The 14990-nt window shown below is 42.0% G+C and overlaps 1 protein-coding gene across 2 annotated transcripts; it reads left to right on the top strand.

Annotated features, from left to right (window-relative positions):
• The first annotated feature begins 1743 nt into the window (after positions 1-1743).
• Positions 1744-14408, top strand: LOC121859563 (biogenesis of lysosome-related organelles complex 1 subunit 2-like). 2 transcript variants are annotated; one of them, XM_042356489.1, is made up of 3 exons: positions 1744-1885; positions 9956-10222; positions 13118-14408. In XM_042356489.1, the coding sequence occupies exons 2-3, from the start codon at positions 9983-9985 to the stop codon at positions 13385-13387; spliced, it is 510 nt and encodes a 169-aa protein (XP_042212423.1). In that variant the 5' UTR covers positions 1744-1885; positions 9956-9982; the 3' UTR covers positions 13388-14408. The 2 variants fall into 2 exon arrangements, with proteins under 2 accessions (XP_042212423.1, XP_042212424.1); XM_042356490.1 differs by having other exon boundaries at positions 1764-1864.
• The last annotated feature ends 582 nt before the right edge of the window (positions 14409-14990 follow it).

Genomic DNA, 14990 nt, shown 5'->3' with positions numbered 1-14990 from the left:
CTGAAGGTGCCTGGGAGCACGTGTTGTCCACACGGGCCTCTCAGCGGGTGACTAGAGTGTTGTTGTGACATCAGGGGTGGCTTCGGGGGCGCCGGTGGGCGTTGAGGGGTGAAGATGGTGGCGATTCCTGACAGTCGTTCGTCCAGGCGGATCAGGTACTGTCTGGGGGCCGGTGACTCCACCACCACCCCCAACCGGTCCCAGTGCCCTGACTCCTGGTTCTGGACTCATACCCGCTGCAAGAGGCAGGAGATTGTGAGCAGTCGGGTTGAACCTTTGTGACATGTTCTCACTGGTGCATCCCATCATACATTCCCTGTTCCTCAGCAATCTTCCCCAGTGCCAACTGACATTATAGTGCAGCAGGCACCGAGTCCCTCAGCTGTCGCCCCATCAAGAACTGTGCCGGGGATGCATTGGAGTCTTGCAGTGGTGTGTTCAGGTACTGCATCAGGGCCCTCGAGGCCTTGTCCATGTCTAAGGAGCCCCCTGGACCTGTGTTGCCCCTCAGTGGGGAAGGGTTTGAGAAATTGCAGCTGGAAGACAAAGACTTTTTTTTTTACTTTTTTACTTTTACGTTTATTTTCTTCACCACTGATTGGCTCGTTAACCGCTTGGGTGATCGGTCACTTCTCTGTTACGCACTGTTGGCAAGTACTAGGCATGCACCGGCTCCAGTGTTGGTCAAGTTTTGTCTTGAAAGAGCTCACACTCGGTGCCGTCACAACATTTTCTGGTAGATTGTTCCAAGAGTAAACAACTCTCACTCCGAAAAAGTTTGCCCTCACAGTTTTATGGACTTGCGGCTTCTTCAATTTTGAGCTGTGACCCCTAGCATATCTCGGGGACCAGACAGGTTGACAGTACTCCAGATGGGGAAGCACTTCACTCTTGAAGATCGTTATGAGAGACAGACCGTTTAGATATCTGAACGACCTTCTTATAAGACTCAATAATTTATTTGCTTGATTTACCTTTTTCTCGCAATGGCCTAAGAACTTCAGCTCATTGTCAATATACACACCTAGGTCCTTCTCACATTCAGTCTCAAATAGTGGTTTCTTCATCCCGTTGGGACATAAGATACTCCTCCTTACCCTTGGTACGCCCCAGGTGCATCCTCTTACACTTCATGACATTGAATCTCAGCAGCCATTTCTTGGACCATTCTTGGAGCCCACAGAGGTCCTTCTGCAGCTCTTCACAGGCCACATGGTTCTTGATTTCCCAAAATAACTTGGCCTCAACGGCAAGAGTTTGTATGGAGGAGTGTACAACGTCAGGCATATAATTTATGAAACAAACAAACAACAGCGGGCCCAATACACTGCTAACGAGCCGATCAGTGGTTAACAGGATAAAAGATTAGGAATTAATGTAAAGAGAGCAGGGAGAAGAGGAGGGGACCTAGATGGGGAATAGCTGAGGTGATCAGAGGAGCTGGGGAATATAAACAAAATTAATATAGTGCTAATAGAACACGGTAAAGAACGAAGTAGTTTGGGTAGTTTAACAACTTATTGGCAAGATTTAAAGAACAAAATACCTTACGAGTGTAGTAAGTGACTGGTGGCCATCTGATAAACTGGGATTATTTATAAGTATTCTCTAACTACCATTATTTTATTATCATTTTCCTCTAGATTTTAACAATTTCATTTTTCTTTCCTTTTCTCTTTATGGTTCATTTTTCTATACCTAGCAATACTGTAAATGGGATCAAGAGGATAAAATTAAAGGGTCCCTGAGTGTTCCGTTCTCTGTCATCTGTAGCTCAAGAATCAATGGTGTACAAACAGAGTGGAAGGCAGGCTCATGTAGACACCTATTATGACGTCTGGACTCATCTAAACTCAACATACAGGTAGAAAAGAAAGATATAAAGGTTAGTGTAAAGCTATGTATTAGTCAGGATAGTGATATAATCAGTTTCAAGGGAATATGTGTAATGTATCTTAGGAGTGAGCCAGGTTTCAGTTCGACTTCCAAGTGGACATTATGGTATTGTTTTAGTATAGGAATCTTAAGAATTTAATCACCATCAGATAAGGGGAGTCTGCACACCCCAGTTAGGTTAGAATAATTATAGTTCCTGGGTTCTGTGGCTTGGTTAGGTTGAGTTGGTTAATTTAGGTTAAGTTGGATATCTGGTAATTATTAATGACTAACCCACTGTGGACACTGTTGTACTAGTTTGTTAAATGTGTTAAAAACCAGACCTAACCAACCTATCCAAGCAAACCCTCCTAACCTTACCTGACTCCCTTACTGGGGGACTCCGCCCCCGGACTCCCAGGTATATTAAACAGAAAGACCTTACTATTATATGGTGTAATTTGAGGCTTTTTCTGGACGTGAGATCATCTAGCTGCATTGGCTCTTACGCAGCCCAGGCGGTATATTGGTTTATTGTGATGGCGGGAAATGTCAAGGCATGGCGTTGATGAAGTGATGAACAAATTTCTTTCCGGTCTGAAAGCACAGGGATTCCCGCAGTGTGGACAATATCTATTTAAAGGAACACTGCCGTGGTCTCTGAACAATTGAAGGGTCTCGTTGTCTTTATCCATAAATTCATAAATTACATCCATAAGACAGACGACAACCTTCACACGTTATGCCGAAAATAAAACTGCCGCGAGCCCGGGTAAAAGCGCCGCAGCAGAGTGCGGCCCCATTACCGCCAGGAAGACAAATAAGTGCACACCTAGGCGCCTAATTACCTACAAAACGAAACATTTTCACAAGAAATAATTACCTTATCAGAATTCATTGATGAAAATAAACAGTAATACGAATAACTCTTCCGCGGGTTAGTTCTATATATTAACCGGATATCTAAATACAGGGTTAATATTTAGTAGTTGCCAACACCCAACTGAATATTGAGCCATATAGGGAGGAAAAGACAAAACAATTAAGAATAATTTATTCTATAATGTTTCCACTGGAAATTTATAATATTTGAGTTATTTTAACTTTTATTGTATAATATTCGGCCAGTCAGGGTGAGTGTTGAAATGACATCATAGTTGTGCGAGCTACTCAGCATGAGTGCCGATGTGACGTAATACTCGTGCGCCAATCAGTGCAAGTCTCAATTCTTGGGCAGTTGGAATACAGCTGCTCCTCGACTTACGACGGTGTTAGGGACCCAAATCCAGGTCGTAAGTCAAAATGGCCGTAAGTCTAAAATGCTTACCGATAAATAATACGTAGAAAATCGAAAATGGGTGTCTCTTTTTCTTCTCAGCACCACAAAACTCTCACTGTTAAGCTTGCCAGCCATTATAAAGTAAATTACAAACGAAAATTTTGTCAGTACACAGCGCAATCACTAACATTAGGACTCGAAAATACGTAATTTGACAAAATTTTGGTACGACTGAGGCGGTCGTATGTCCGGGTTGTCGTAGGTCGAGTATGTCGTAAGTCGAGGAGTAGCTGTATGTCGTCTGTGTGAGAAGGGTGTGCATTGGCTGACTGGCTTCTTATTCACTATGTTTTGGACAATGAAGCAGCAGCCATTGTCATTTCTAGGGCTCACTGTGATTTTGTTTCATCTGTAAAGTGTCCAAGATGTAATTCAGTGTCAATACTGTGTAGATCACCATGCATGATACTGTGGTAAGAGACAGCCACTTCACATCACTCTATCCTCTTATATCTCTTACTTAAGCTAAGTTTCTTATGCACTAGGGGTCAGGTTAGGTAGGTTGGGTTATGTTAGATTTTTTCAGGTTTTTGCATATTTTAACCTTCCACTTTTTTTTCAATATCTCAACAACGGTTAATTTCTGATGGCAATGAAGGTCATATTTGTATTTAACATGATGATTTACACGATAAAAACCCATTATCAAAAGTCAGAGGTGTTGGGAATGACTAAATATTTACCAAATAAAGGAATGACCGAAACTAAAATTTTACATCATTTTCTTTAAACACTGTTGCCTAAAACCAAAGTACAGTTCAAGGGTTCCCTGGGTTACGAACGGGTTCCATTCCTGAGAACATTCTTAAGTCAGATTTGTACATAAGTCAGAACACATGCTCTGTGGATACCATACTTACAGAAAAAAAAATTTAAAATCCCATTATATCATAGCCTAAGTCCTTATATACATCTAAAATCATTTACTTGTAATTTAAGACAAAAGAAGAAATAGAATAAAAAAAATACAGTTATCAAGAAAAAAATCGGAGCTTGTGATGAAGTTTTCGTCTGGTATGAAATGCTGCATTGGCATAAAAGATACAGCAGTACTTGTTAATTGAGATTCAGTCGCTGATACTGAATACTGATGACCGCTGTCTTTTACTTTTTATCCTTCGCCACTGATCGCTTGTTAGCCGCTTGGGGCGATCGGTCACGACTCTTTTCCTTTATATTCTTCACCAAAAGGTCGGCTCGCTAGCCGCCCGGGCGATCGTCACGTCTGTCACGCACTGTTGGCAAATACTGGGCATGCACCGGCTCCTGAATGTACCTGAACCCGCTCCAGTGTTGGTCAAGTCTTCTCTTGAAAGAGCTCACTCGGTGCCGTCACAACACTTTCTGGTAGATTGTTCCAAGAGTTTACAACCCTCACTCCGAAAAAGTTTGCCCTCACGGTTTTCCGGACTTGCGGCTTCTTCAATCTTGAGCTGTGACCCCTTGTGGGGCGAGCGTCCGCCAGCTCCAAGTAAGGACACTCAACTGAGTAGTGCCCCCTGAGATGCTTATAAACCTCAACTAGGTCCCCCCTTGCCCGTCTGTAGTATAAGCTAGGCAAGTTCAGGCGCTCCAATCTCGCAGGGTAGCTGAGATGCCGAAGTGCAGGCACCAGCTTGGTGGCCCTCCTTTGAACATTTTCAACCAACTGACAGTCCCTAGCATATCTCGGGGACCAGATGGGGTGACAGTACTCCAGATGGGGAAGCACTTCACTCCTGAAGATCGTCACGAGGGACGGACCGTCTAGATATCTGAACGACCTTCTTATAAGACCCAATAATTTATTTGCCTGATTTACCTTCTTCTCACAATGGCCCGAGAACTTCAGCTCATTGTCAACATACACACCTAGGTCCTTCTCACACACAGTCTCAACTAGTACATTTTCTTCATCCCGTTGGGACATATGGTACGCCTCCTTACCGTTGGTACGCCCCAGGTGCATCCTCTTACACTTCGTGACATTGAATCTCAGCAGCCATTCCTTCGACCATTCCTGGAGCCCACAGAGGTCCTTCTGCAGCTCTTCACAGTCCGCTTGGTTCTTAATTTCCCGAAATAACTTGGCGTCATCGGCAAACATTTGTATGGAGGAGTGTACAACGTCAGGCATATCATTTATGAAACAAACAAACAACAGCGGGCCCAATACACTACCCTGCGGTACCCACTTGTTACAGGTACAGATGACGATTTCGTGCCATTAATCACCACACATTGCTTGCGGTCATGTAGAAAGTCTTCTATCCACGCTAGGACATTTCCCCGAATTCCGTACCCTTCCAGTTTGATTTTCAGCCTTTCGTGGGGTACACTGTCGAAAGCCTTGGCAAAATCTAGGTAAATATTGTCGATATTACCACCCCGTTCTAGAATATGGGTCCAAATATCCAATACCTTGAGCAATTGTGTCAAGCAAGAGCGCCCCGGCATAAAACCGTGTTGGCAATCTTTTACAAGGTTGTTTCGTAGTAGATGTTCCATCGCTGCATCTCTGATAATACTCTCAAGTACTTTACATATTATGCTGGTCAGGCTCACCGGTCTATAGTTGTTCGTGGAGTGCCTATCGCCCTTCTTGAAGATAGGACTCACATAAGCCACTTTCCATTCACTGGGGACCATTTGTTCATCCAGGCATTTACAAAACAGAATCTTCAGGGGCTCTGCAAGCTCGTTGCACAGCTCCCTTAGCACTCTAGGATGCACCATGTCAGGTCCAGGACTCTTATGGACCTTTAGCCTGGACAGTTTATTTCTAATACCCTCTTCTGTGAACACAATGTGGGTCAGTGCTGTGTCGAACCGTCTGTCCTCAAACGCAGGAAGGTTAGTTGCATCCTCTCTTGTGAACACTGAGGAAAAGAAGCTGTTCAATGCCTCAGCTTTATCCTGGTCAGAATCTGCGTAACTACCATCTTCAAGCCTCAGGTCTGATACTCCTACTCGCGTTTTCAATTTCGACTTTGCATAGCGGTAAAACGCCTTTGGGTTTGACTTGACCTCGCGTGCAACCAGCCTTTGGAACTCCTTTTCAGCCCTCCTACACTCTATCTTTGCTTGGTTTCTGGCTCTTGCATACATCCTCCTGTCTTGCTCATCGTTTGACCCAACCCACGTCTTGAATTTCTGGGTTTTCTTCTTAATTTTGTCGACCGCCGCATGGTTCATGTGTAGGGATCCCCTCGTATTCCTAGAAGCACTGGGTTTGGTCTTGGGTATATATTTATCGATCAAATGGGTCATTTTACTAGTTATGATATTCAGCGTAGTGTCTGCGTTCTTGTACCTTAATAAGTCAGGCCAGTTGATACCCCTCATCTCTTCCCTCATCCCATTGTAATTTCCCTTGTAATATTTGCACCTTGGCCTGGCCTTATCTTGAACTAGGTAACAGTTAAATCTGAATGACAACACTGTATGGTGACTGGTGCCAACTGGGGCAAGGTGTTCCAGTTTGGCCACCATACCCTCCTCGTTTGTTATGATGAGGTCAAGTGGCTTGGGTGTTTGTTCCCCTCTGTAATGTGTCGGGTCTCTCACATGTTGGAACAGAAAATTATCTCTCAGAGTTTCTACAAAAAGAGTAGCAGGATTATTCAAGTCATTCGGGGTTGACTCGTTTCTCCAGTCGATGTCGCCATAGTTAAAGTCCCCCATGATAAGGAGGTGGCTGGGGTTGAGCATCGCCGCATTGTTTATTAAGGTTCTTAAGTTCCTTTGATTTAGTGGGCCACAGTTCGGGGATCTGTAGATACACCCGACGATAAGTAAGTCCCCTCCCTTTAATTTAATTTTACACCACTTGGACTCTTCAAAAACATCCTCTCCCTGTACCCTCGCCTGGCTGGCTCTAAGGTCTTGCCTAGCGTAGATAACCACACCCCTCCTGCAGGATTCTTGAGTTAGGTTCGTAAATGAGTCATATCCAGCAATACTGAACTCACATTCCTCTGGGTCGATTCTCCTGTTCTTGTACAACAGTTCTACAACTCCTACAATATCTGGTTGGTGTACTCTTAGTAGTGTTTCAAACTCCTCCCTCTTATCAAGGAACGTGTCGGTATTAGTGTACATGACATTCAAGCCAGAATTTGTTCTCGGTAACGTCTCTGCTCTTAGTAATAAACCCGCTCCACCCACATTCTCAGAAGCTGCAGCATTTGCTAAGTACACTGTATTTTGCAGGGTGTGGTTAAAAATTTCATTGTTTACACGGCGCTCGTTCCCTCCTGTCCGGTAGGCTGAGCTGGTGCCGCCTCCCGGGTGGGGGGTTGAGTGGGTGGAGGGTGCACTGCTGCCCCCTGGCCCTGTGTCGGCACACTTGTTTCCACTACCCTCCCCCTGAGTATAACCCATGTGCACCTGTCCCCGTTCCTTCTCGACTCCTCCCTCCTCTGCTTCAAGTCCAGCAGGAGCTTCTTGTGCTGTTCCCTCTGCATTACCGTGCGGTCTGGGTGAATAAATACATCTCGAAATGCCTCGCTCCTTGCTAAGTTTTTTGCCTGCCGGATAACTTGCCATTTTTCCTCCTCACTCCCTAATGTGATCCTGAGGGGGCGAGGCTTAGCCCCCTGCTTTTGTCCCAGTCTCCTCACATCCTGAGGGGTTGCTGGAATCTTCAGAACCTCTGTGCAAATATTTATTTTCTTGGGCAAATGCTTAGTTTTCTAGATATAGGCAAGTTAAGATAACATTCTTACAGTCACGTCATCAGCTGTGATGTTTCCGTCAGCGGTTCAGTAATTTTTAAACTGTTTTTTATGCTGATTACTTTCAGTTCTATTCATTTTCTTGTGTAAATGCTTAGTTTTCTAGATACTGTTTTGGCGAGTTAAGATATGGGTTTGGTTTGGTTAGGTTAGTACATGATTTCAACCATTTTTTTATTTCTCCCAACGTAATACTGTATCCTCTAATAAAATCAGTGAAAACTGGGCATTTTTATACCTATTTTCAATGAAAACAGTGGATGGTCATGATCCAGATAATTACCCTAAATAAAAATAAAAAGGTATAGGTGGAGGAGATGGTTAGCACCAGAAAGAACTTATGGAATTGAACCAAATTTATGGAGATGCTGTTTGCAAGATACTGAACACGAAAATGGAAACGATAATGCACAGAACCTATTGGCACCTGACCTAACCTCACCTAACCTATTGGCACCTGACCTAACCTCACCTAACCTATGTAACTTCCTAACCTGTGCATTGTCATTTTGATTTTCAAACTATCCAAACAATATCTCTAAAAAAAATTGAATGAATTCAATCCAGTATAAATCATAATTAACATACCTAATGATATTGCCATTTGTTTCATGACATGCAAATAAAGGTCACAGACGCTCCCATATAGCAGACAATGTGAACCAAAACGTGGTCGCCACGTCATAATTATGGTAAATGATTTATTTCTTCGCCTACAAAGCACGTAGAGACGTGAAATTTCTGCCATATGATCAGTGTTCACAGTGTTTTTTACCCTGTAAATTCCCTCTTTCATGCCCTGCCCACTTACAAGTAATTTATGATCAAAGGAATGGCTAAATAAAAAAAAAAATACTGCTGTACAATGTTGTCATTTAAATTTTATTATTCAGTATCATCCAAAAAAAAAACTGTGGAAAATATGAACGAAATATGTAACTAAATGCATTCAGGTGCTAACCATCTGCTCCACCTTTACCAATGATTAATCACTCATCAGTGACTTGTTCACCATGCTTATTGGCTAGCTTTGGATACATCACTAGGCTCTGGCCCTTTGATCCTCTTGTCAACTGTGAAGGTGCAATTAATTCTTAAATTGAACAAGATAATGGTATCAAAATATCTGTATAAATGTGGAGAACCTGGTAGTCAGTGCCTCCTGATCATAATAAGTGGCAGTAAACAAGGTAAACTCTGCATCCCAACTTTGCTCAGAGAAATTGGGGTTCCTTTTTTTCTTCTTCTGTCTTGAGGGAGAATCAGTTCAGGGGATAAGGTCACCATCAGCTGTGGCTTGCTCAAGTTCTTGTTCCATTCTTGGCTTTGATTCCACATTGAAGAAAGTGATAAAGATTACACCATAAGACTTTGCTGGGAATTTTTCACATGTGTTTAGAAGAGGAAACATGCCTAGATTAATTATGGAGAGACTTCTGTTGACCAAATTGTGTCTATAGAAATTATATACTGTACTGTACTGTCTTTCTACTTAATGCCATTGCAACACCAGTGCATATGTTGGCTACCTTATTAGAAGAGCTCTCCAATATTTCCAGTGCCAGCAATGCTTTGTTCCATCATATAACCCCATCTTACCATTCTTCCTGGCTTAACCCCCTTCCACTATCACCCCTCAACCAGTATCTTTACAAGTGTCTGGTTATTCACACAGGCAGATGATGTAATGGGTAAGAATAGATAGAAAAACTATTATTGCTAATTTTTGTATCATACTTTGAGAAATTTACCTTTTGCCTGGGCCAGGCCTCTTGCAAAACTAATATCTTATCATAATTCTCCTGTACAGTAACTGTTTTGTCATTTTCTACAATATATAGTACATGAAAACTTTTGTTATTTGTAACAATTAAATGAATAAGGATTATTACCTTATACTTTACATACCTAATTCACCTAAGAGCCACCCCATCTAGAGGTGACCATGCTGAGCAAGGAGGCCAATGGTCTGTGTTGGATTCCCCAATTGTTCTATATTTCCTGTAACAATGAATATGTCTTTCAGGACAGAAGTTCATTCTACATAAGAAAAATGGATGTTAGCAACAAAGAAGGAGATCCAGGTCATCCCCCTCCAAACAGTCGTACACAACTGGACACTCTGCCCAAAGGACATGTAGAGGGTGAGGAAAGGCTGAGTGACTTTGGATCACCTAGACATGGGCCAACTCTCTCAACCAGCACCAGCAGTTTTGAAGCTCTTGACCCCCATGACCCTAATCTTAGCCACTTAGCATCATTAATGTTCTCACACACCTCTAATTATTTGCAGGTTTGTATTTATAGTTCACTAAAGCTACAGTGGTAGGCTTCCCTTTACCAGAATGAGTCATAAGACGCCTCTACCATTAACTTATTTATATCTTTTTGTACTCCTAACTTTTTTTTTATGGCTGACACCCTTCACTGTGACCCATGAATTATAGCCATGAGTCCTGGGCTGTAAACTTGAGCCTCACCCATAGATATCATAGGCTGGAATTATTATCTCTCTCAAGAAAACCCTTAAACAGGACCGTAGAAGCAATATAGTTGTGCAGGTATCTCCCGCTTTATGATGTCCCTATCTACGATATTCCGCTTTAACGATGGTGATGCATTAAGACCACCCTCCTATCCATGATGTAAACGGTTAGAATGAACCATGGTCATCGTCTGGCCAAAGAACTTTATAGACACAAAAAAAAGAAGCAAAAATCACTTCACAGACACCAAAATAGAATACAGTGTGAATGTTAGTGATGTCCTCCCACTATAAGATAAATAATACACCTATGATAAGTAACAACACTGATACTGACTGATAATCATTGCGGGCATGTGGCATCACCAGGAAACAAAGCTTGGTACTCTAGTGCACTGGGTGGCCACATGGCATTGGTCATGTTTGTTGTTGTCAACTTGAGTGCTGCCAGGGTCCCAGCTACCATTGTAAGATTAGCTGGGGTCCCGTCACCAGAGGCATCCAGGGGAGGATCAGCCGACATCTCTGGGGAGGAGACACCAGCCTGAGTTGACATCTGTTGGAGTGTCTGGGATTCAGGATTGGGTTCTGAAGTTGGCAAAGAGGTCTCGCTTCCTTCACACCAGTTAGATGATTCCACCGTAGAGACCTAGGCTGGAGGATCGTCCACCTCCAGAGACTCTGAGGATCCTTGGTAGCATTTATGAAATTTTTGTAGTACCAGGACAGCGGGTGAAGGAAAGATGAGGAGTAGCAGATGTACCCGCCTCATTGATATTGACCTCGGTCACTACAAGAGAAGTCTGAAGACTGAGGATTGGTGGCATAGTCGGGGCAATGTCGCAGCAACAGATTGCCGAGTCTTGTGTTAAGGTACAATCTGTGCATAGGAATTCCCATGACTTGAGACTGATTTCAGTGCTGTGCTTCTGGCTTCAGCAAAGCTCATCTTATTTCTTATGTGGATATTTAGTATCTCTTTCTCAAGTCGTAACCAGTTACATTCACTAGAAGAGCCCAATGCGCCTCTCTACAGTGTAAACAGCAGACCGGACTCAGACATTTCTGACCCTCTTGGGCCTTACCACAGTTAACACATACTGCAGGAACACCCTGCTCTAACTTATGACAAGTGCTGCTGACATGGCCATACATCTGACAATGTTACAGAGCACTAGATATTTTATTTTGCAAAATCTACCTGCTTGAACACACCTGATAAGATCTCACGGGTAGAAGCATCATAGTGGGTGCCAGGGACGGGTGCAGGGTTGTCAGGGAAGTATCTGGCTGGTTATTGGAGTTTGTTTCTTCCATACAAACCCTAAATTACTTGATTCCCTCACCCTCCACAGAGCCCAACACAGGAGTGCCAGGTCCCCTGATGCCCACTTGACCCAAGACACACTGTGACCAGTCTATTGACATGATCGGGCCCAACCAAGCCGTCCATCTAGCTGGAATAAGAACCAAAGAGATGTGTTGCTAACTGCAGGGTGCAGCATGGAGGATTGCTCAACCTCCAGGACTCCCATCTCCCATATGGGATGCCACACACTGCAAACACGTGGGAGAGCATTCCAGTCCCGGTGGTCTGGGTTGGGGATGGTGCTGTGGTCTGCTCTCAAAGCTAATAGCCATTTTATCTGGACCCTCTCCAATGCCTCACCCAGTTTAGGAAACCCTTCCCTGAGGGGCCAAGCCTCACTCTGGTACTGCTCACCAGATTATTGGTGGGACTCACCACAAGCCAGTCCCCCCCCTCCACCGCATCACAGTGGCTTCCACTGGGGGTCGAATAGTTTTTGAACTCTTAGAGAGGGATTAATTTAGGACAATGGGGATGGGCTGAACCGAGGCATTCTTCCAAGAAGGAAAAGTTTGGGTTTTGCGGCAAAGGCAAAAGAAGTGAACAAACACGGGCCAGAACTTCAACACACTCCTCAAAACACGAGGGGTTAGTCCGTCTGATCCATGAGCCTTATTCATGCCCAGATTGTATAACACACCAGCCACCCTATGATTGAATATTATAGAAAAGTGCAATGGTTCAGTCGCAGGAGTAGGAGTGGTAGATTTGTAATCGTTTAAGCTAAACTCATTTGGATGACATAACTTTCAAACCTTACTAACTATTGTTTCCAAAGGTTTTCAGAAACTTGCAAACTGTTTAAATACAGACTTGTCCATTTCATGAATTTTTATTTCATTTTCAACATGGTTTACTTTAATTGGACCACCCTGTACAATATGCAATATACTTATGTAACTTGTAACCTATAAAATCATCCTACAGTACTTAATAGTGCACTACTGGATGAAAGTGAGTGGCCTAGATCTGCATATGACAATGGACAGTGAGACACAGAGTGTGGTAACCTTGCAATGTCGCTTCCATCCGTCACCCGTGCATACAACAGCGGGAAATTTCAAAATGAATTATCTTTGAAATGCGGTTAAAGGACGTTTGATGTGGTTAAATAGTAATGTCAGTTTCACTTTATAAAGCACAGTAAAACCCTGGTTTGGATAAATGCTTAGTTGGTCTCATATACACAAGCTGTTAAGGATGGACACAGAATTATATAGCAAATGGAAGAATGATCCTGTAATACCAGCTGCAGGTGTTATGTTATTTAGAGTAATACTGTAGTGAAAATGGGTATCAGGAACAACTTTATTTCTTTTTCTTCTTCTTTTAAGGGTGAATTGTCTGCAGTCCTGGAGGATTATACACTACTGGAACAAATGAATAAGGCAACCATCACCAAGTATGCAGATATGCGTCAGATTGGAGGAAGTGTAAGCAGAGCACTTAAGGATCTGAATGAGAAATACTTAGCACTGCAGCCATACCTTGAGCAAATTGATCAGATTGAAGATAGTGTCACAAAATTAGAAGCAGCTGCATATAAACTTGATGCCTATTCTAAGAGATTAGAAACAAAATTCAAAAGTTTGGAGAAGAAGTAAGATAGATGATACAGGTGTGAATATGTGTCCTGTAAGTGGATAATTCTTGAGTTACCAGATATAAAGTTATTCAAAAGGACATTTCTGTATAGAGGTATGCTTCACTTACAGCCTTGTGGCCTGGTTTTGATAGATGGAGCCAAACAGGGTTGATAGGGTGTTATAGACTGTGATATGCACAGAGCTGTTCTTTATGTTAATGCCTTTAACTAAAGTTTTCTTTCTTGCCTGAAATGTTTCTTACCAGTGTATAGGGAAGACACTATAAAAAAGCTAATTCTACTGATACGTATTGATATGTTGGTGTGTTGGGTGAAGATGGTGTGAAGTTGTTTCTAAAGATTTTTTGCTAATCATGATCATGAATTACTTAATGTTCATTTTAGTAAACCTGTGAATTTAAACACCCAGTAATTCCACTTAGGCCAGCTACAAGTAATTAAGAAGAGTATTGTTGAAACCACCATTGACTGTATGTATGTGTGTATCCTCTTCAGCAGTTTTTAAAAGTTTACATGACAGAGGTATGCCTGTTACATATAAGTCACACTTTGGTAGGTATCCTAAATATTTCTCTGCAGTGATAAAATCATTTATTTATTGTAACAAATTATATTATCTTACATGTGTGTGCTTTAATGTATGTTCACAATCGTTATTGGTGTCTCAATGGGTCTTGGTAACATATTGCAATTGTTGGAGACTACCCGTTGCTCACCACCAGTGCAAATTGGAAACTTGAAATTTTATAAGTTAACTGTATCAGTCATACAGTACTGACTTCTTTGCCCTTTACATTAATTATATACCGATTCTGACGCAGAAAAGTTTATACCATAGTAACTCTAATGTTGCCAGTTTGTAATATTTGCTGGAATAAATTTATGATTTCATGTCGTAGGTTACATTGTATGATTTCATCTCTCTTACTGCAGTATAATCTAAATAAGCTAAAATTCGATTGGTTCATAATTGTAATATCAAATGTTGGAAAAACTATTCTGATAAAAGTTTACCCCAGGTGGCATTTTGATTATCTTTTTAGGAATCCTGGAAATAAAATATCTTGAATGAAAGTTAGACAGCTCAGGGACTGAGCTGTCGCCCTGAAAGTGAAGAGCCCTAGATTCTATTCCTTAGCCGGATTGATTGGTATGTAACCACTCCATTAATATAGACTCCAGTATTGTGTTGAAGATACTGTATTCCTTGAGTCAGGCACAAATTGGTCATTATATGCAATTTTATAGATTTTATTTAAACAGCCGTTAAAGAATAAGCTCAATACAGAAGGTCATTGGTGAAGAGGATAAAGAAAAGTCCTGTACTGTATAAGAAAATAAGAGTATGTTAAGAGTAAGTACTGTACAGTACTGTAAGGAAAAATATTCAATAAAATCATTGTACTGTATTGTATTATACAGTACATTTTTATACAGTATTTTATAGAATGATGGTGCATTAAACATGACATTTATGAGGGAGGGAAAAATAATATCTACAATATAGTAAAATCGTAGTACAAATTTACAATTGGTTTGGCTCAGGTAAACAACATATATATATATGTTGACAACCCTTTATCCGAAAACCGAAAAGCTCT

The sequence above is a fragment of the Homarus americanus genome, unplaced genomic scaffold, assembly GCF_018991925.1.
Source record: "Homarus americanus isolate GMGI-L3 unplaced genomic scaffold, GMGI_Hamer_2.0 scaffold7626, whole genome shotgun sequence".
Classification (NCBI taxonomy): Eukaryota; Metazoa; Arthropoda; class Malacostraca; order Decapoda; family Nephropidae; genus Homarus; species Homarus americanus.
This window is presented reverse-complemented; position numbering and strand designations above follow the sequence as displayed.

What these genes read in the sequence shown, in the direction of transcription:
- LOC121859563 (XM_042356489.1), top strand. Translation starts at nt 9,983, where the DNA reads ATGGATGTTAGCAACAAAGAAGGAGATCCAGGTCATCCCCCTCCAAAC. An exon ending in ACACCTCTAATTATTTGCAG is followed by an intron (nt 10,223 to 13,117) that starts GTTTGTATTTAT and finishes TCTTCTTTTAAG; the next exon opens with GGTGAATTGTCTGCAGTCCT.